The sequence below is a fragment of the Carassius auratus genome, chromosome 50 (assembly GCF_003368295.1).
Source record: "Carassius auratus strain Wakin chromosome 50, ASM336829v1, whole genome shotgun sequence".
NCBI lineage: Eukaryota > Metazoa > Chordata > Actinopteri > Cypriniformes > Cyprinidae > Carassius > Carassius auratus.
In genome coordinates, this window is record NC_039292.1 from 10,222,971 (window position 1) to 10,243,401 (window position 20,431).

Sequence of the window (20,431 nt, forward strand, 5' to 3'; positions counted from 1 at the left end):
ATTTGGGTTACACCAGTCCCCCACTCGAGTCTTAACAAAAGACTCGCAACCAAATTTCTTTCCCCTAAAAATAAAATACATAATATTCAAAAGAAACAAATACATATGCAGAAAAATTAGTAAATGAAACATTTCAGATAAGCACTTAACTGTGTAAACATTAAGGAGATATAGAAAAAGTTAATAAATCTTTTCAGATAGACTGTAGATACCTCTTTAACCCCAGCCACGTTAAAGTTGACAGGAATTCTTCACCAAGCTGATCAGACGAGGAGCACTAAAAGCATCCGACCCCTGACCTCACCTGGACTTTTGCTGGGTCGAGGACTTACTACAGCATACCCTTCTTTTCATCTCTAAACTTATCATCGTACTTTCTCTTCTTAATGGGTAATTTCTTAAGATATTTGTCCTTATCAGATTGGGGTATCATGTCGCAAATTTCCAAACTTTCGTTGATCTTTTTCAACATCTCGTATCTTTCCTTACCCTTCACTTCTAATTCATACATTTCTTCATCACTGCTGATAGCAATAGGAGTAAAAGAATCTTTTTGATCAATAATCTTGTGAGGCATCTTGATGTAGGGATTTGTAAATCTATATATAAGCTGGTAGATTAAAGCACAAGTCTCTCAGATGATGTAGAGTTAGCGTGCAATGTGATGACGTCCAGTTCTTGGGATCAAACACTGATGTCCAGCTACGAGCACAGCAACCTCTCCCGAATCGTCAATGAGCTGCACTGTTGCAGAAGTCACACCAAAGGGTCACCCTTAGAACCAGTCGTGTGGTAAATGTACGCAGGATAGGTCTGTATCAGCATGCACTCATACCTGTTAAGTTTTAGAGTAGTAGGAACAGAAATATGTGGAAACAAAAAGAACACAAACACAAACACACACACAAACACATATAATGCCAAAGCGAAGCGACAAACATTACATATAACATTTTGACACACACACACAACAAGGACACAACAAGAAAGATAAAACACATTAATTACAATTGTTACATGTAAACATCATGGTTTTCAGTTTCATTTCATCATTTCATAAACAAATAAATACATCAGATCCAGGGGAACTCAGCATAGAAGTCACAGAGAAGTTAACAATTAATCATTAATCATTGTTCGTCCTTAGCAGCAATCCGTCTGATAGAGTTTACACCTGTTGGACAAATTCACAGTGAAAACGGTATCATTAACAAACCTAAGGAACAGATATGGTGAATTTTGGTTAATTTTGATTCTCTGGAAGCAAGTGAATAATCACGGTTACACTCCTGACATAAGTCAGACCCTCAGTCACCTCACAGAGGTTGGAAACAAACATTGATTACAACCTTAATTTTAGAAAGGGTACCCTTAATCTATATAAAGAAAATCTATTGTGCATTGAGAGATATTGTTAGTATAAGCAAGCTGCAACAGGGGCTTCACTTGTGCAAGATGCTTCCATCGAGTCAAGCCTGGCTCGATTTCAATGAGTAGAGAGAAGTTGGAGTAGTCAGCAACACTGAGTAAGGACCTTCATACCTGGAAGACCTAAATCCCCTATTTTCTGCACCCTTACTTGTACAGGATTTTAGCCGTTAAATTAAATGCAGCAGTCTTTAAGTCTCCAGCATTTTGGACGCTGAGGGCACTGAATGGGCATCCTTAAATGCACATAATGTGTACCCATGATCAGAGGGTACAAAAATAAAATCTACCTGTCAATGTGTAAAAGGTCCTCGCAGGCGAGGACTGTGGCTAATTGATATCATACCTCTTCATAATCGTGGCTTTGTTTGTAAATGATGGATATATCTGGACAGTCTATCCCTCACAGTTTGTAACAGCTCTGGTCAAAACCATGTTTGTTATAACATAGTATTAGTTTTATGAACCCCTTGGTGTGCAATCCTGTGGTATAGATCAATTAATATCCGCTAGGCGGAACACCCTTTTCATTTAGAGCATAAATTCCTTCTTCATTTAAAATAGCTCCTAACCTGTTTGACATATTTCATTATCTTCATTTGTGTACAGTTTAGATAGAGTTTCTGATCCTGCACAATTTGGATGAACAGGGAAAATTGCAGTTACCTCTCCAAGTGATGCACCCCTGGCCGCCTCTCTCGCAGCCTTATCAGCTAGCGAGTTTCCTTTTGCCCACCAATCATTGAAAGTACTGTGACCTGTAACCTTGCAAACCGCTGCACTGTTAGGTGAAATTTTCTCGCATGTTTCAAGAATTTCTTTAATAATGGTTTGATGACTTATTGGCGTACCGGCGGTGGTCAGATAACCGCGACGTTTCCAGACAGGGCCATAACTCCGCACTACATGATAACTGTAGGCATTGTCAGTAAAAATATTCACATAAATGGAGCTATTTTCGCTTGCAGTTAATTTAAGTGTAAAATTTAAAGCAGCTTTCAAAGCATGCAGTTCAGCGATCTGAGCACTTCCTCCCCGTAGCGACCCTTCAGCCAAGACTTCGCCCCTCCTCCCCTCTACTACCGCCCAACCTGTGTAGCGTGTTTCCCCCTCATAAAGCTGCTGCCATCCACGAACATGTCCATGACATACAGATGTCTCATTTCTGACGAAATGTCCTCTGTCACAAATAACCACCGCAGCACAGTCATGTGCACTCCCTTCGTTCTCCATCAGGGAGGCAGGGTTCGTCCGGATATCTGCAACGACAGTAAGCTGAGGACTCATTAGAGCAGTTTCCCACTTAGCAGGTCGCTGATTGGAGATCGATTTCACCTTTGTTTCAGATAGCAAACGTAAAAAGTGATGTGGGGTATGTAAAAAAGTCTGGTTGTAGCCGACGATGTGCTCGGTGACCTTCAGTGCCCACTCTGCACAGTCCAACGCCATCAAGCATGGCATCTGTCCTTTCATAGAAGAGGGAATCACAATTGAATAATATCCAACAGTTCCAAAACTTTTGTCACCTTTATGCTGTCCCAGCATGCAGTTGTAAGCATTCGGGCCTACATGTGTCCAAATGTGGAGTGGTTTTGGTCATTTAACAGGAGAGAGGCTAGTGCAGATTTGAGAAGAGTGAAAGACTCAGCCATGTCTGCTGTCCACTTTAGAGGGGAAGCACCCGGAAGGCCTCCCTTTAGAGCCTCGGTTAGAGGTTCAGCCAAATCAGAAAAATCAGGAATATAACCCGATTAAAATCAAATAGCCCCATTAATGATCTTAAACCAGTAACTGTGTTCTGCTCGTGTACGTGAACATCTTGTGATAAAGGACATTGTGTGATGAAAAGTATGATGTATTTATTTTAACTTTACTCTAGATTCATGGTATTACCCAATGCAGTGTGTTATGCTTGATCATCGAAATATTTGCCAGACATTCCATTGCTTCATTTCCCTATAAAAGTAACACCCCTTGTACAATAAAGTTGAGCTTAGAATGACCTGCACCACGTGTGTGACTCATTCTTTGTTCCCGGGTACCTGCTCTTCTCTGCTCAGATAACCCAACCTGAACCAAAATAATATTTGTGATCTCGAAGGCAACAATATACAATTTATTCTTACAACGGTGAGGAGGAGAGTTGAGTGTCTAAAGACTCTCAAAAGACGAAAGCTGGAGAAAATAGTTGAGTGTCAGGGTCAGAAAACCTTTAAAAAATGGTCAAACAGTACTTACATCACCACATGTTGTTTGGGAGGGTTTCAAGAAAAATTCTGGTTGCACTTTATTTTACAGTACATTTACATGTACTTATAGTGTACTTACAGTGTATTTATCTAAGAAAGTTCTGGTAATACAAGGTAACTACATTGGGTATAGTTAGGTTTAGGGGTAAGTTCAGGGTTAGTACCTAGTTATTACATAGTTATTGTAATTACTATAAGTACATAGTATGTACACGAGGAACAGGACTGTAAAATAAAGTGCTACCGAAATTCTCCTAGCTCATCCAAAAACAAACTAAAGCATATTCAGTTATAAGTGACTGGAACTTCAAATGGGACTGCCTTCTATGGTCAGATGAAACTAAACAATTAGCTTTTTAGCTTTTTTTTGGTGAACACAGGGATAACAAGTACCCCATGTGTACAATGAAATATACTGCTGTATTTTTTTTATGTTGTGGGCCTATATTTTTGCTGGAGGTCCTGGACGTCTTGTTCAGACAAATGGCATCTTTGATTCTATCAAATACCAACAGATAAAAAATCAGTAAGTGACTAACTTTGTAAGAAATCTTATAATGGGACATGTTTAGATCAGACAGAAAATTAAAGGTGGTAAACAACAATTTTTACATAAATATAGTCTGAAATATTGAATTACATTACTAAGAAAATGCATTGATTTTATCTTTTTTTATCAAACACTGACGCGTTGCTTAGTAAATTTGACAAGGATGATTGTCATTTATCTTGCTTGATAACTGCATTGCATTTACGACAATAGAGTTGATGTTTTGATGTTCTGAAGATGGTTCATAGTCTCAGTCAACAGTGTGATCTGTGCACAGTCCAAGACATCTTGGATTTTGTTGGGGCCAGTAAAGTTTTTGAGCGCCTCCCTTGATCTTTCTAAAAGAGACACGTAGATGTACAGAAACATCATTTTTGAACAACAAAATATATGTTGCATTTTATGTCAGGGACCATGTGACTACATGTAATCAGGAGACATCCAAGGAACTTCTGATGTTGGCACAGTTTGCAAGAACAGTCACTGCCACATCAGTCAAATTGCGACATCATATCATCTGTAACTCCTGTAATATTAAATAATCAAAATAATACTTATAAATAATAATATTGACTTCCCAAGTCAATAATAATATCAATATAATCATTGTCAATATAAAAAATCATGAACAATCATTATCAATAATGTGTGCAAGCAAAATGTTTGCAATTTACTAAAACATGAGTTAGAGAAGCATTATGATTTTGGTATATACACTACTCATCAAAGGTTTGGAATAATTCAATTGTTTATGTTTTTAAAAGAAGTTCCTTAAGCTTATTAAGGCTCATCTAGTAGCACTTTAATTTATCTTACTCAAAGCTCACCAGGGAATCTGTGGTAGCCATGATTTGGTAGTTTTCAGTGCTGTTTATACACATTTATATGACTAACTATGAAGATATATGTAATACGCATTCATATTGTTTTCTAATTTGATCAGTGTCAACTTTCGTTCATTGTTTTAGTTTTCTCTCATTTGGGAGTATCACAGTTGGCGGGTCTCATTTATAGCATTACTTCATAAGCGACAAACAAAAAGTGTTCTTTTGTATTTATCCGTGTAATAATATTAAAACTCCATACTCATCGGGATGAAGGAGGCGGGAACCGGAAATGAAACTTTAATGACAAAAATAAACACAAAACAGTGCACCAGCCCCTCACGGACGACTGGTGCACACAAAATAAAAAGCAAACATAAAATATTGCCCAGGCCTGGTCCTCTCTCGTCCTTCACGGTCGTCGCTCCAGTTTTATATCCTTCCATCTCCTACATTGGGCTCGAGACGGGTGGTGGGTCGCAGGTGTAGCTCATCTCCAATCACTACACCTGGCCTCACTCCTTGTTCCTACGTCTCTCGGCCCCGCCCCACTCGCCACAATCCATATTTTTTATTTTAAATTCTGTTTTGCACTTATTTCTTATGTTTAATACTTATCTTAAAATGAATCTACAAAAGCAGTGTAAAAACGCTAGAGCTTAAAAACAAATATTTTATCAGTACGTTTACTGGTAATGGTAATGCCTGTGTCTGGGAATCTATCTAGCCTATTGCCAAAGGGTTTCTTGAAATATTATGCACTTTCCCGCTCACAATTTCACTTGTGTTCTCTGAAGGATTACAATTTTTAAAATAATGTCTACTTGTTTTACCAGTCTTCAAGGAATCATGGTTTAGCAGAACTTAAACGCCAGGAGCAAAATTAACTGCATTTGTAACCAAATGTTTTTATTAAAAAGGTCTTATAAAAACAAAAATAGATTTTTTTACAAACCAGTCGAATCCAAATGATTTTACCACAATATACATAATGACAAAATAATGACAAACACGTTTCTTGAAAATGTAAAATATAAAACTTGTACACAAAATACTGGATGACTTGGTTAATAGCAGCTGTTGAATTGGATGACCAATGTGCAAACGATGCATTTATACTATAATGCAAATAATCAAGTATAATTAAACAGTAAACAATGTATTTGTACACTTGGATATGCATCTGTTGAGTTTTATCATTCACAGGAAGTAAACATATGACCCATTCGCTTTAATGTTAATAAAAATTTCACTGGAATTCAAGTTCTGCTTGATGGCGATGTTCTTCTTTTTTGATATTTCTTCTTGAATTCTTGGAAGAGGCTACATGAACCAGAGTCATTGGTGGACTGGATGGATTGAGTTTGCTTTTTCTTCAAGGGACTTAAACTCCAAACACCTGTAGATAAGTACAAAGCAATTTAGATGAGTGTTAAACTACCTGCCAAACAAAGTTATGTGATGGGTAGATAACAGGATTCAATTCAGACTCCCTGTTTAAGCTTTAAAAAGTCACTGTTTTTTTTAACCTGCATTATCATTATTTTCATTTATCAGTATTCAAAAATGGTACACTGCAAGTTTGCTTTAGCCTATGCATAGCATATGGTTACAGTTCAAATTAATCTTGTGTCCAATACCTTGGGTTGGCACATGACTAGTTTTCATCCTTTTAGCTTTTTCTTCTGGGCCTGACATCCCTGATAAAAAAGGGGGGGGGGAAAGTATTAGGTACGGCATAAAAAATATAATAATAATAATAATAATAATAATAATAAATATATACATATATATATATATATATATATATATATATATATATATATATATATAAATTGAAATATTAAATATTCTCAACAGTTACCATTTTGCGTACTCTGCGACGTGTCTCCTTGAGCACAACTAAGTTCAGCTCCATCTTCAAAGTTAAAAGATTCTGGCAATACTCTGAATTCCAAAGCAGGACCCTCATCCAATGGCATCAAAACAGGGTTCCCCAACTCATATTTACTTTTCGTCCCATTCTCGGGTGAATTAAATAATTTGGATGGCACAGTTTTCCCTCTGATGATATATTTATTTATAGACATTTGTTGTGTTGCATTATTACATATTCTCTTTCGTGTATTTCCTTCAGCCAAATGGGCGTCACTTTTCACAACAGCACTTGGACTGAGAAGTTCACTGTCTGAAAGTCCATTTTTGCAGAGTGCAAAAGTGGGACGCAAGGGGAAGATTTTATGCTGAACCATTTTTTGCAAGACTGCCCTTCGTATTCTTTCTCGACCATCCATGGCATCTTCATCTTGTGTTTCCACACATTTGCCCTTTTTTGATTCATCCATCTCTTTAACCCCCTGGTGAGAGCTTATGGTTACTTGAATAGTTTTGGGGGGTTCTTCACAACTTCTCTTTTCTTTGGATCTTTTAGTTCGCTTTAGTTTGTTTCTTTTTTCAGAAGACGACCCATACAGTGCAAGATATACTGTATTAGTTTTGCTCTTCAAATTTGGAGCTGGGATGTCTTGCTCAATCTCATTCATAAGATTCAGGTTTGCTGCACATTCTGTGGGTGATTCATTTCTTTTCTGCTCTGAAGTTTCAGTCTCTACCTTACACACTTCTTCGGAACTTGAAATGTCCTTTGCAATCTTTGCTTTGTCCATAGAAGGATTGTGCAGCAATGGGTATTCGTCCTCAGAATCATCTGTGGCTTCAGAATCATCTGTGATTTCAGAATCATCTGTTCTTTCAAGAGCAGCGTTATCCATTTCCACTCGTTCACATTCACGTGGACTGTCTTTTTTAGTCTGCACCTCTAAACTTGTGCTATGGGTTTTAATCTCCTTTTCTCTCAATTCAGCTTTTATCTGGCACATGCACACTGAGCCATTTCCAGAGTCTAAAGTTTGAAACCATTTAGCAACACAACAGTAAGACTCCAAGTTTTCACCACCAGAACTTTGAGATTTCCACTCTTTTGGCTTCACATCTTTTAGGAGCAGTCCTTTTTCAGATTTGAGTTCCAGGACTTGAACTTTCACCTTCTCTTCAGTGGAAATGTGAACTGCAATATCTTTCCGCAAGTCTTCATCTTCCATCTCACTGCCAAACCATAGCTCAGCCATTTCATGTGGGAGAACACTGATCTTAGTAGAGTTTAAATGGTCAATCTTCTCAGTCTCCTCTTCATTCATGTCCACATGACGTTCTTGACTAGGTTTTGGAAGAGTCTCGTATCTCACACTCTCATCTGTGAGCATGCAGTCAATTTCAGGCATTTCTTCACTGGACTTTATTGGTATTTGAGATTGTTCTGTGATCACAGGATAAAGTTTCGGTGGAGTTTCAGAGATACTTTTGCTTGTTGATCCATCAGTCAACCCTGGACTACCAGCTCCATAAGTTTCTTTCAACCTTCCCATGTTTATCTGTTCTTTTGTTGATACTATGTCTTGTGGTGAATTCAACAAGCAGGTCTTGTGTATTGTCGCTGGTGGTGCAGCAATGTCTTTATTTTCCATTATTTGACCAGCAAAGCATTGCTTAGCCACTTCATGAGGGAGAACATTAATCTTCATACAAGCTGAAGTGTCCAACTTGACAATATCTTCTCCATTCATTTGCACAGGAGGTTCTTGACTGGGTTTTGTATCAGTCTCGTATCTCACACTCTCATCTGTGAGCATGCAGTCAATTTCAGGCATTTCTTCACTGGACTTTATTTGTATTTGAGATGGTCCTGCGAGAACAGGATAAAGTTTTGGCGGACTGGCATAGTCAATATCGCTGGTTAATCCATTTGGTTTTGAAGCAATGTCTTTATTTTCAGCAAAGTACTGTTTAGCAACTTCATGAGTGAGAACAACAATCTTAACAGAAGATGAAGCGTCCATCTCAACAGTATTCTCTTCATTTGTTTGTACAGAAAGTTCTTGACAAGGTTTTGGATCAGTCTCATATCTCACTGCCTTATCAAAGTCACTGTTAGGCATAATTTCACTGGATTCATATTGCGTTTGAGTTAATGGCTCAAACGTTACAGGACTAGGTGTCAGTGGATTTGAGCAGTCACTCTGGCTGGAAGATTCATCAGTCATCATGGGACTTTTGGCTCCAACACGATTACAAAAACTCTTGTCCAGTTTTGATGTTCTAGATAACGGTTTCTGCTTTCTTTTTAAACCACCACGTTTTTCAATGAAGTTTTGATACTTTAATGAAAGATCCCACTTTTTCAATTTCGTCACCAGATCGGTCATGCCCTTCAGCGGAATAACAGTATTTGGTTGACAACTGCGTTCTTGTTCATTAAGTTTCGGAGAGAAATTATCAATCAATGGTGGAGAGGGAGCATTCGAGGGAACAGGAGATTTTTCACAACTCTTATCATACCTACTTTTCTCTGAGGACATGTGTTCTTCTTCATTTACTTTGTCCGTTATTTCCGTTGCACCCTGACTACGTTCGGTTAAAGATGGCTTATAAGGAGCTGATAGCAATGTCCTTAGAAATGTAGATGCTGGATATTTGTTTTTCTCCTTTAGCCTCTCCCTGCTTGCTTGTTCTTCTGTTGATATTGTGTCAAGTCCTTGGGGTGTGTTTAACAAAGACTCCCTGTGCTTTTCTAGTAATGCAGCAATGACTTTTTGTTCTATCAACTTTGTGGCTGAAGCATACTTATTTTCGGTCTCCTCTTCATTCATGTGCACACCAAGTTCTTGACTCTGTTTTGACAAGGTCTCAGCACAACCATTGTTATGAATTTTTTCACTGAATGGAACTTGCATTTGAGAAGATAATGCCATCACCTCTTCTTCCGTAACCACATGTATGGGCTTTGGCGAGTTTGTACGGTTACTTTGGCCAGTTGATTTGGGCGACACAGCACTTTTGGCTCCAACATCATTATTAAATTGGTCATCCAATCTGGACATTCCAGTCGATACACTTTGTTTATCCAAATCCTTCACAAGAGTAATCATTGCCTCCAGAGAATTTGTAATAATTGGTTGACTGTTGGTCAATTCTGTAAACTGACAGTTATGCTTTGGTGAGCTGCTGATGTCAGGCACAGATAGAGATTGCCCATTAAACGAAATGGGCATGTTTTCATGTAGACTCTCATTGTTTGATGATGGTTTGTCTGCTGATACTTTGTTCTCCACCTCTGAAGGTACTTGTTTGCACCTAATCAATATTGGCTTTTCAGTGGCTTCTTGCAATTTGCTTGGTGTTTCACATTCCAAGTTTTGAGCTTCGTGAACAGAGACATTTTGAAAAGACCAAGAGTAACCACATTCCTTGTCGATGTCATCAACGTTTTCATTAAGATTCAACCAAGACGACTTGTACATCATCTTCGGTGGCTCTTCGTTGTGTTTTAAAACATGAAAATCCTCGTTGACTTTGCTACGTGCATCATTTACAATTTGCCTCAGTATCACAGGATCTTTCATTGAAGAGTAAACAGAAACTTCTTTCATTATGCTTTGATATATGCCACTTTGCACAGCTTCATTAAACTTGAAATAATCCTCGTTCCAGTAAATCTTTAAGATGTCCTTCCAAGGATCAGTTTTGTGGATTTTCATCTGATCCCCATTTTCCATTTGCTGAATCACTGCAATTAAGGCCTGCAATCGATCTAATGGCCATTCAATAAAATGAACAGTGTCCGGTTCAACACTTTTCTTGTCTGTGATGGTGCAGTTTTTATTTGTCTTTTCAGCTAGTTCACTTTGCATTAGAGTTTGAACAGACTCCTTTTGTTCTGCAACCACATTTTTCAGCTTCAGCAATTTTGCGCAGCAACTTTGGCCAGTTGATTCATCAGCCAAAACTGGACTTTTGGCTCCAACTACATTGCAAAGTCCATCATTCAGCCTTGGCTCGGCCGACTTAGGTCTTTGATGCTGGCTTCTTGGATTGTTTGGTTCTCTAGTTTGGTTTTTCAGATTAGCGTTGGCCACCAGATGATGTGGAATATTTGGATGATGGTGTACAGTCGCTTGTACAGGCATTACATTCATTTTCATATTAGCAGATTTGTCAGAAACATTAACAGGTGCTGTTCCTATAGGAGACAATGGCGTGACAACAGCAACAGCTCTCTGAGTAGCATTATTCGGTTGCAGGTTCTGCACACATGTAGAAAACGTTTTTGCGTTAGCATTTGACATCTCAGCAATCAACAACTGGTAAGGGTACCCACCAAACAAACTACTTTGACCATAACATGTGTTTTCTGTTAAGGGACAATATTTAAGATCAGATGGCAAGCTCTGCCTTGTTTCCGAGGAGTCTTTTGGCAAATTAGTAGGCGCATTCGCATGTTGCTGCCTGCTATACAAGTTGCTAGTGTTCACATTTTTTGTAGCTTCGTTTAGACTTGTAGTGTTCACTGCTTTAAACTGTTGTGAATTATGTGGGCCAACTGCTGAGGAGGTAGTTTGCTGGTGCATGTTGGGAGCACCTTGTAAATTTATGTTGCTAACAGGTAGGATTATCTGGCAATTAGAGGGCATGTTCCACAGAATCATTTGGGAGTCCTGTTTTCCTGTTGGCAATGCATGTTTTGAATTAAGCATATTTTGTTGAGCAAGCTTTTTGTCATTGGTAGCTTGAACGCTACTAGTCAAAATCTGGTCACTGGTTGCCGGTTGGATTGTGCAGGTGAAGTAACTTCCAGTGTCACTTTGTCCAGGATATGAGGGACTTACAGTGTGAGGTGGTAACCATAGCTGGTAAAAGTTTTGGCCTGTCCCATCTCCAGATGTAGCTCCTTTTCCATGCAAATTTTGCAATTGTCCAGAATGTTGTGAATTGGCTTGCATTCTACTGAATGCTCAATTGTAACCCCAGACAGAATGTAGGAGTGGAATAATCACATGCCTGGAAAAAAAGACAAGCAAAGAGTCAAGGTAACAAAATACTTTCAAAGTTAAAATACAAGGGGTGCTCCAATCACGATCGGCCGATCGTTATGGGCAGTAAAGCCGGTTCTCAAATCAGCGGTAAATTCCATCAGGTGCGTGATTTCACATAGAGCAGCGGTTACTAAACAGAGCCGTTGTTGACTGAGAAGATGCTCAAATAAACACTGAAAATGAACGTGGATTTGTGAAGCTTCGCAGTTAACAAAGGCTCTGTGTAGTCACAGCTGCTCTTTGTGAAATCACGCACCTGAGGGAATTTACAGCTGACTAGAGAACCAGCTTTACTGACGAGATGCACACAACGATCATTAGAGTTAGAGTAATTCTTTGGAAGTTTATTATATCTATTACTTATTGTATCAGCAAACCCCAGTGGTTTTTCATTACAACCGAGGCCTGGGAGAAAGAATGAGCAGACACAATCCTCTTTCACAAAGAAATTCCAGAAAATTAGGGTTGCAAAATTCTGTGAATTTTGGAAACTTTCCATGGGAATTAATGGAAATAAACTGGAAATTTGCTAAACTGCTGGAACTGGGGGTTTAAATGTAGTTGAGAAAAAATCTTGCAACATAATCTTGGGTTAAAACAACCTTATTTAATCCAATTTCAGTTTAATTTCTACCCTACACATTGCTCAATCACATGCACACTGCTTATTGCAGGGCTATTGAGGCCACACCCCCTCATGAACAGTGCTTTCCTCCGTAACATGAACAGATCATTTCTTGAATCCTGCATACGAAATGTCCATCTTGGTAAGTATTAATGTAAATTACATGAATATTAAAAAAAAGTTTACAATTTCCTTGTGCTGTATGTAATATACTGTGCTAATTAATTAGACTATACCATTATAAAAACAAATACACTGACTGAACAAACCATAGACTGGAACAAACATTTAAGTGAGATAATAAAACAGAAGTCCAAAAATGACCCTCCCCCACACACACACTCCCCTCTAGTCAACTAAGAGAGGGATTCCCCTGCAGTTTCTTCAAGCGGCAACCTTCCGCTCCCTCTCTTGAAACCAACACGGAACATCTAGAAGTCCACCTGACATTAAAAGCCTGAGAGCTGTCCAACAAAAGCACTGCTCAAAACTGTGCAAAAAAGGCAGCCAATACAGTGCAGTGATTACCTGGAGGCATCTTGTAGTTTAAAGAGGTCCAACATAAATACAGCCCAACACAAACAGTGCAAAAGGTTGGGGGCCCGTGTTACTAATTATATAGCATTGCAATGGAGGAAGGTTAGCATATCGACATGCTCTGAAGTTAGGCTGGCTATTTTTTTAGTCACAATGTTGCCAGCAACTGAGAAAAGCCTTTCAGATGGGGTTGATGTTGCAGGCTTAGACAAGTAACTCTTTGCCAGCATTGCCAAGATGGGAAACCTCACTTCATTTGCCTTACAACATTTCAGCAGATTTTCTTCCTTTGGAATAGCCTGCTCACTAAAGTACATGTGTATTTCATTTTTCACAACTTCACTGTGACTTTCTTCATCTTGGATGTGGCCAGTGTCATCCTCACCATTACTGTGGTCATCCGAATCTGAACCGAGCAAAGTGTCCAACAGAGACACTTGCCTCTTCTCTGAAAATTTCATGTCTGCATTGGCTGACTGAACCTGTTCCTCACACTGATGTTGATGTGTTTGCTCCTCGTATCTTTTTTTTTCTTCAAGAACAAGAGATTGAACCTTGAGGTGAACTTTTTATCTGTCCTCTGCTGGCAGGAATTTTAGTTTGCGGAATCTGGGGTCCAGGGCTGCAGCAATAAGACATATATTTTCTCCATCATCTCTGAATTTAGTTTCCCGCTCCCATCTTAATGTCATCTCCTGTGCAGCAACACTTTGGAAAGCCTTGGCTGCTGCGGTCTCGAAAATTGTGCTCTGTATGGATTTCTGGAGGCCCTTTACAAGGGGAGTTAGAGCGGAACCAGTCACATAGGACTCTCCACTCAAGAAAACAGCAGCACACTCGAAGGCCTCAAGAGTTGTTCCACTTCCTCAAGTAAGCTCCACTGAACATGTTTTAAATCCATGAAGCACTTCCCCCATGGTGTGACATCAGGATCGGAAAGTGTTGCAGTCAAAGGCCACCTCTGTTCAAGCAGGCGGCTGATCATTAGCTGCGTTTCCACTGTCGAGCTTAAACCGGGTGTGCTAGTGCGTGCCAGGGCCAGTCGCGTTTCCACCGTCACTTCCAGGGCTTTATATTCGTGTATGTGAACATACAGATAAATAGGCTACTATTGCATTTTTGTTTACATTTGGCACCCACTAGTGAAAAAAATATATCTGGTCTATATATAATTTTTGGTTATATCCTTCAGTTATTTTCACACTTAATTGTGCCCATTAAAATATATGTTACAAGATTTTGTTACTTTCTTTGTTATTTTTTTTGCTCCGTTCATCATCTGTAATTTAATAGAATTAGAGCTGATCCATTGCAACGACTTAGTACTGTAATGACAAGCTTTTGCCGTAATAATGAAGGGAACCACATGTTATAAGTCTCCTGCGATATTTTTCAAAAACTGTAGTCACTTTTTTTTTTTTTTATCTGAAACGTGCTGCAATTTAGATTCCAAAGCCACTCATAGAATGCAGAAACACTCAAGCTAGCAAAACACACACAACACATGCATGTATTTGTACTGGTTCAGAATGAGAGGGACAGTAGTAATGTACACACAGTCGGCTAGATTCACTTTAGCCAGAAAGTCATCTATGCCTTAGGTTGAAAATAAATTATTTTTTATAGTGAATGCCCCTATAAATTGTCTCTTTTTACGATTTAGTTTTAATCCAAATGCGTGTGCTAAGTGAGGGAACATCAAAGATCATGACAATAGAAGTGCACGAGTGAGCGTCCCCTCTCTCTCCCTACCGTTAAGTAACCTATGCATTGTTTTACTTGTTTTTGACATGTCCAAATGAATTGCAAACTTTCCAGTGATAAAATGTATTTCACTAGACAAGTTTGCACATCTCCGATGCCGCACACTCAATCCACTCAGTGTGCTTTATCAGCTCGTGCACGTCAGCTATACAGACATTAATACTGAGTGTTTAACATTATATTCATTGCATAGATATCCTACGTAGACAACCTTTATGTCTAATAAGTTAGTTTTGCTTTCTGTTGTTCTGTTGTCTGTATTTCTTTGTCTGAATATGGCACTTATCACGTGCTGTGTGGTATTGGCATTTGGTAACGAGGCATTTTAACGAGTACAAGTGTTACAGGAAAACCAGATAAAACTGCCTGTCTGAGTGACATTTCTAGCTGGATGAATGACCATCACCTTCAGCTTAACCTTACAAAGACTGAACTACTGGTGATTCCAGCTAACCCATTGATTCATCACAACTTCTCTATACAGCTGGGCTCGTCAACCATAACTCCTTCGAGGACAGCCAGAAACCTAGGAGTTGTGATGGATCATCAGTTAAGCTTCACTGACCACATTGCTACAACGACCCGGTCCTGCAGGTTTGCCTTATACAACATTAGGAAGATTAGACCCTTCCTGTCAGAGCAAGCAACCCAACTTCTTGTCCAAGCTCTTGTTCTCTCCAGACTGGACTATTGTAATGCTCTCCTGGCCGGCCTTCCTGCATGAACTGTCAAGCCTCTGCAAATGATCCAGAATGCAGCAGCGAGGGTTGTCTTTAATGAGCCAAAAAAAGCTCATGTTACTCCTCTCCTCATCAGGTTACACTGGCTACCAGTAGCTGCTCGCATCAAATTCAAGGTACTGATTTTTGCCTACAAGACAACCACTAGCACGGCACCAACTTACCTAAACTCACTGGTTAAATCCTATGTGCCCTCCAGAAGCTTGCGCTCTGCAAGTGAACAACGCCTTGTGGTGCCATCCCAAAGAAATTCAAAATCACACTCACGGACCTTTTCCTGGACTGTGCCCAGCTGGTGGAATGACCTCCCAATCGCAATTCGTACAGCGGAGTCTTTACTCATTTTCAAGAAACATCTAAAGACTCATCTTTTTCGCCTGCACTTAACCTACTAACACCAGTACTTTTCCTTTTCTTGTCTTTTTCATTTAATTAGAAAAAAAAAAAAACATATATACAATATTTTATACACCTGGCTATGCGTTCTATACTAGACTAAATGAGACTTGTCATGGCACTTGTATTCTGTTGTTGTTCTCTTGTTGACCTGACTGCTTCTATTGTTCTCATTTGTAAGTCGCTTTGGATAAAAGCGTCTGCTAAATGATTAAATGTAAATGTAAATGTAAAACCTTATCCACGCCCAAAAAGTGGTCTTCTCTTAACTTGCAATTCCCTGGAGACACTCATCACCTTGGAAACCTCACGACTCCCCTTGTGGGAACAGAGATGGGGAGATTACTTATGAATTGTAATCAGTTACTGATTACAGATTAAATGAAAAAATTGTAATCAGTAATATAATTTCTTAGATTACACATTTTTGGTAACGTAATCTGATTACTTTTGGATTACATTTGTGCTAACCCTTATTTGATAACACATATATTCAGTTAGCAAGTAAACGTTTTTATGAATGGTTCATTGAATCATTGGCTAGAACGAAAGACTCTTGCTCTCAGATGCGCGATTGTTCTGCTTTGGCTTTGCTTAGAATTATTTTTTGATTGAAATGGAACAAAAATGACCCTTAATGTGTCTAAAATGTAAGTCAGTTAATATTACTTGTTTATTTAACTGAAGATGTATAAAATCAATTTCACATTTGCAATCGAGCTGAAAGTCAGAAAAACATCACTCCTGGTCGTGTGATGTTGCACATATTATACGGAATATTTTTTTTTTTCAACCGCAGTGTTTCTTTGTGTGTGCTGTTCTTATAGTTTTTATTTCTCTGCGAGTCAGACAGACTGCAAGAGCCTCAACTGACGCGACCTTGATACTGTCAATACATTATCTGTTATTAGTCACTGTTTACACTGAAAGTAATAAAATCAGAATCATTCTCTTAAAAATTTCGGTGATGCCCTAGTTATTGTTTGTTATTAAAAGTTTGATTAGGTTACTTGTCCGTTCAGGCAAGTACAATTCTCTTTCACTTGCCCCTTCACAAAATCCACTTGTCCTGGACAAGCGTTAAATGTCGAGCCCTGGCTAATATATAGAGACCATTTCCAGGTCAAATATTCCATCTGAAAACACTTGAAGTGCATAAGGTAACGTTAGTAACAATGAAGATAAATAAACATTACTAAAAAATATATATTAAAGGACATGAAATTCCCAGCAAAAACTTTGATATACTTTCCATACGAAAGGTGTATTTCTCAATCCACTTTTACTTTAAAGCTGCAGTAGGGAACTTTTGATGCTCTAGCGGAAGAACATCGTAGCCGGAACTACTTCTCTCTGTTTATGTCTATGAAGAATCACAAAGGTACTGGGTTACTCCGCCGCGGTACCCCCGAAGCAATCTAAAATAGTCCGAATATAAACACTTATTATAGGTGCACCCTAGTGATTCAGGACAAGCTAAAAACACGATTTGGAAAATGGATTCATGGTGTACTCGCTTATTATGTTCATTCAAGTTACGGACCACAGCTCTGATTGGTTGTTTCTTACCGGGAGCAGATGGCTTTCTGCAAATGGCAATAGGACCACTGGGAGGAGCCAGAGGAGCTTGATTTTTTCACAGATTATCTGTCTCATATTCTACTGTCATGATATAATGACAGGTTTAAAAAATATGTAAAAAATATTTTTTTTACAAAAGTTCCCTACAGCACCTTTAATACAAACATGTATTCGGGCTGGGCAATATATCTAATGATATGATCATGCTAAATCGCCATCACCTGCTTTCAAATGGAGCGGCATTTAATAGACAGAGCTGTATTTCCCTGACAAGCTACGCAATATCGCGTTCATTATCGAAGGCGATTCATCTTATTTTAGGACTTATTTCTTTGTTCCAACTTCCGAGGGGCCTATAGTCTATTTTAGTTATGAATAAATTATGTATAAATGTGTCATTCTTTACAAAAGGCAAAAGAGCGGTGTGTGGGCGCACATTTGAATAATCTCATGCTGTAAACGGGTTTGGGCTTTTAAAAAGCTGTCAATTAAAATGCACTTTTGGGGCTCGGGTCCTGTCGGGCCTAACTTTTAAGGCCCGATTACAGCTCTAGTTCAGATGTTTTATGTAGTATCACAAAACTGAAGTCAGACCATTGCTGAATGAAACATTACCCTCTACATGCATAGAGAGCACTATAATCATTAGGTGCGAAATGCAAGTGAGAGGTGCATGCAAGTGTCTGTCCAGAGCTGATTTCAGTTCCTCACCCTAAAGAGCTCAACACAATGTGTGAAAAGTAGATGACAGAAAGTACACACCAAACAGAACAGGGAGTAATGTCTTGAAATTATATTAGCAACTGGAAATGGGTTCGTAAAAAAAACTAAGTAGGCTTCAAATGAGAACACTTTAACCCCAAAACAAGTTCTAGTCAATTCTAGTCATTTCTCTCATCTCTACCTCTGCTGGTTCTCACCATTTCCTCCATCAGTAATCTAAACCTCACAGCTCCCTTCCCCCCATTACCCTCACTATAGGGGTCCAATCCGCATTTAAAAACAAAGGCACCATCTTGTCCAAATGGTCCTGAAATAAATTCCAAAAGATAGGTCCAAAAACTTTTAAACCACACAACCATATGCACAGAGTAAAATTAATTCACCCGGCTCTGCTAAAAGAAGCAAACTGCCTTCATCACTTTTAAAACAAAATTAACCAAAACTGATACTACTTTTCACAATATGTAGGATTGAACGTCTCAAGGGTTTAGCTCTTGAAATTTAAGAAATTGAGATAAAAGTATATTATTGTAAAGCTGATTAATATACGTGCTATAAAATATTCATTGTTCGTTTATATTTATTTTAGAGTGCAGGTGTATTACAATAGCAATAACTACCATATACTATTACTAATATTAATACTATCTAACACAGAAACCAAATTTATGCAACTGATCCTATATCTTGCTATTTCAATTCAGGCTTTTTCCCTCAGAATTCCGAGTTTGTTTATTTTTTGACCATCTTGCAAGAAAATCGTCTGAATGTGAATTTGTGGGATAAAAAAGTAGCAATTAGCTTCCACACCTATTGTCCTTGACTAACTTAGATGATTGTCATAAATTAAATATAAATTAAATACATACATGTTACGTAGCTTTATCACTGGACCTATGCACCAAAATTGAAGAATTCAAGAATCGTCACATTTAACGGTCACAACAGCACAATCCCGCGGGCTGCTATAACAGCATTTACAGGAAATAGCGTTTAAATACGTTCCATGAAGAATGTCATCTTTAATCGAATAAGTATTTTAAGAAGCCTTTAAATGTACAGTCTTGGCTTTGTTTGGCTCTCCAAGTTATCGTTTAAGCAAACCAGAAAGAGCGCTCACAAACTCTAACATTAACCTAGAGACCTTTTTCAAGCATAGCCTGCAAAATCATCACGGCCAGATTATAAACGATGGAAACAAATCGTAATTCCACGTAAATACTGAACAACTTACTGATCATGAGTGTAAGAAACCCTCCTCCGTCTGTGATGAATGCGTTTTCTTCAGCGCTTTCTTTAGCTACTTTCACCAAAATCTCAACATGAGGAATCTCCTCATAGGCCTCTGAAAATGCAGGAGGGGCGGGACCGTTATAGCCCATGTTGCCAGGTCTGTTTTTTAGGTCGAAGAGGAGCAGTTTTTGATCGTGTGTGTGTGTCTGTGTTATTGAACTAGGAAACCATGTATTATTTAAACAATAAAATCATAATTCTTTCAAATATATATTTTATACTTCATACTCAGTATCTCCACAATTGATACAAATGAGCCAGTTTTTCGCTAAATTAAGGTTGATCTGGCAACATGTGAAAAAGCCTGACCTTTTTCAAAACAAAAGTCTGCGTGTGGTCAAATCTGGACTCGAGCGAGTAGCGAAAATATTCCCGCCTGCTCACGTTACTGTTGAGGAATACTTGAAATATATACACCGGCTTTATTTTATTAAATGAATTGTTTTTATTGTTGCGCCATTCTTAATTTCCAATCTTGTTTACAATATAATGCTATCCAGGCACTGCATTCAAACCCGGAGGATATGACGGTTTTAAAATCAGACTCGGGCTGAAAATATAAATTCATTTGCACGACCTCAATTTGATCTAATACGTGATGATTGTATAGGAAATGAAAGTAAGTGCATGAAAGCAATGGATAGTTATATTATTATTTTTTAATTTGTACATATTTTAGTCGTAGTTAATGCTTTACGTGTAAGTAAGAGGTTCATTTCGCAGTGAAGGCAGCTTCAGAGATTATAACGACAGGTTTTTGTTTTTTGAGAAAGAGAGTTCTTAAATTCTGGT

General features: G+C 38.5%; 1 protein-coding gene across 1 annotated transcript; it reads right to left on the reverse strand.

The window, feature by feature from the left end:
• Positions 1 to 5,939: 5,939 nt before the first annotated feature.
• Positions 5,940 to 19,694, reverse strand: LOC113066958 (uncharacterized). The gene is made up of 4 exons (XM_026239103.1): positions 19,581 to 19,694; positions 6,916 to 11,945; positions 6,692 to 6,751; positions 5,940 to 6,450 (listed from the first exon to the last, which is right to left on the reverse strand). Exons 2-4 carry the CDS (start codon positions 11,885 to 11,887, stop codon positions 6,311 to 6,313), a joined length of 5,172 nt encoding a protein of 1,723 aa, XP_026094888.1. The 5' UTR covers positions 11,888 to 11,945; positions 19,581 to 19,694; the 3' UTR covers positions 5,940 to 6,310.
• Between the last annotated feature and the right edge of the window lie 737 nt (positions 19,695 to 20,431).